The following is a 1,608-nucleotide window of genomic DNA, read 5'->3' on the forward strand; positions in this document are numbered from 1 at the left end:
CCCCCCCTCCCCACTCTGTTATATGTATCTCTATTTTGTCTACGTTTCAGGTCCTCAGGAAAAAGCAGATGCCCTTACCAGGTAAATGCATACAGTGGGTGGTTGGCGGGCGCTCTTGTGTAGTTTGCTTCTTCTTTCCTATCAAACATCTGCCATCCTTATCTCCCCGTCTTCTTTTTAATGTTTGTTACTCTCTTGTAACACCTCTAATTTTCTGGCGCTCATATGACCTTATACCATTGTGGGCGCCGTAAAACCTTTACTAAAACTAAACAAAATGCATACATCATAATTAACATTGTAAATTTGTTGATGATGATGATGATGATGATGATGATGATGATGCTGATAATGATGATAGTGATGATGATGATGATGATGATGATGATGATGATGATGATGATGATGATGATGATTTTACTTTTTTATTTTACACAACCTCTCCGCACATTTAAACTTTAAGATTTCAAAGTTCTGATTTAAATACATTTTTGAACATCATTTGGTTTATTTAATGTATATGGATTTTAATGGCAGACTTTTTTGCCGTCACCCTTAATAATACTACACCTTTTCCCGATCAAACATCAAAATACTGAGTTCAAATTGTGCAGCAATGAAAGTTCAAATCTATCAAAATACTCAGATTAATTCAACATAGAGAGTTCAAATTCAACACAATGGAAAAAAAAAAACGTAAGCAAATTTGATTTGACTATGTTGAATAAATTTGGTTATGTTTCATTTGAACTCTTTATTTTGATATTTATGAGGCGTGCTGACAAAATGAGTTACTTCTCGCGATTCAAGAATGGAGATATCGGCCGAAAATCAACATTGGGGTCCGATTTAAAGACTTTTAGTTGATTCCATTTTGTTCAAGTCTACCGTGTCTTTTATTATTCCATGCTTACAAATTGTACAAACTTCACCTAAAGAGTTGATGTATCAATTTTCATATGGCTAAAACCCGAAAGAAAACTCATTTTGTCAGCACACCTCACATTTTTTTTATAGTAGAGTGTTTTACGGCTATTTTTAAAAAAATGTAAGGTGTGCAGACAAAATGAGTTTTCTTTCGGGTTTTAGTCGTATGAAAATTAATCCATCAACTTTTTAGTTCACCTTAATTTGATCGAAAACAAATAAATATTATTTTAATTATTATGCTGCCGATCTGTAAAATAAGTAAAACTGTTTTTGTTTTTCTGTAGCTTCATCGCAGGCGCAAACACAGGCGGAGACAGAAGTAGAGAGCCCACGACCTGAGCCAGTGGCGTTTGCTCACGTACTACTCGGTGAGTACGACAGTATTTCTTACCGTGTTTAGTCACTGAGTGTCGTTGGTTCTTCTTGTTCTTTTTCTTCTTGTTCTTTTTGTTCTTGTTCTTGTTCTTGTTCTTGTTCTTGTTCTTCTTGTCCTTCTTTTTCTTTTTCTTCTTGTTCTTGTTGTTCTTCTTGTTGTTTTTGTTGTTTTTGTTCTTGTTGATTTTTTTTATTCTTCATCTTGTTCTTGTTCTCGTTGTTGTTGTTGTTGTTGTTGTTGTTGTTGTTGTTGTTGTTGTTGTTGTTGTTGTTCTTCTTCTTCTTCTTCTTCTTCTTCTTCTT

General features: G+C 34.1%; 1 protein-coding gene across 1 annotated transcript in view; it reads left to right on the forward strand.

Annotated features, from left to right (window-relative positions):
- The window catches only part of LOC101854405, a gene marked incomplete at its 3' end in the record, with an annotated part of 17,726 nt that extends 16,428 nt beyond the window's left edge, over nt 1–1,298 (forward strand). The window contains 2 exon segments of the mRNA XM_013081357.2: nt 51–81; nt 1,215–1,298. Coding sequence (XP_012936811.1) covers nt 51–81; nt 1,215–1,298 — 115 coding nt within the window.
- Nucleotides 1,299–1,608: the final 310 nt, after the last annotated feature.

The sequence above is a fragment of the Aplysia californica genome, unplaced genomic scaffold (assembly GCF_000002075.1).
Source record: "Aplysia californica isolate F4 #8 unplaced genomic scaffold, AplCal3.0 scaffold00127, whole genome shotgun sequence".
NCBI lineage: Eukaryota > Metazoa > Mollusca > Gastropoda > Aplysiida > Aplysiidae > Aplysia > Aplysia californica.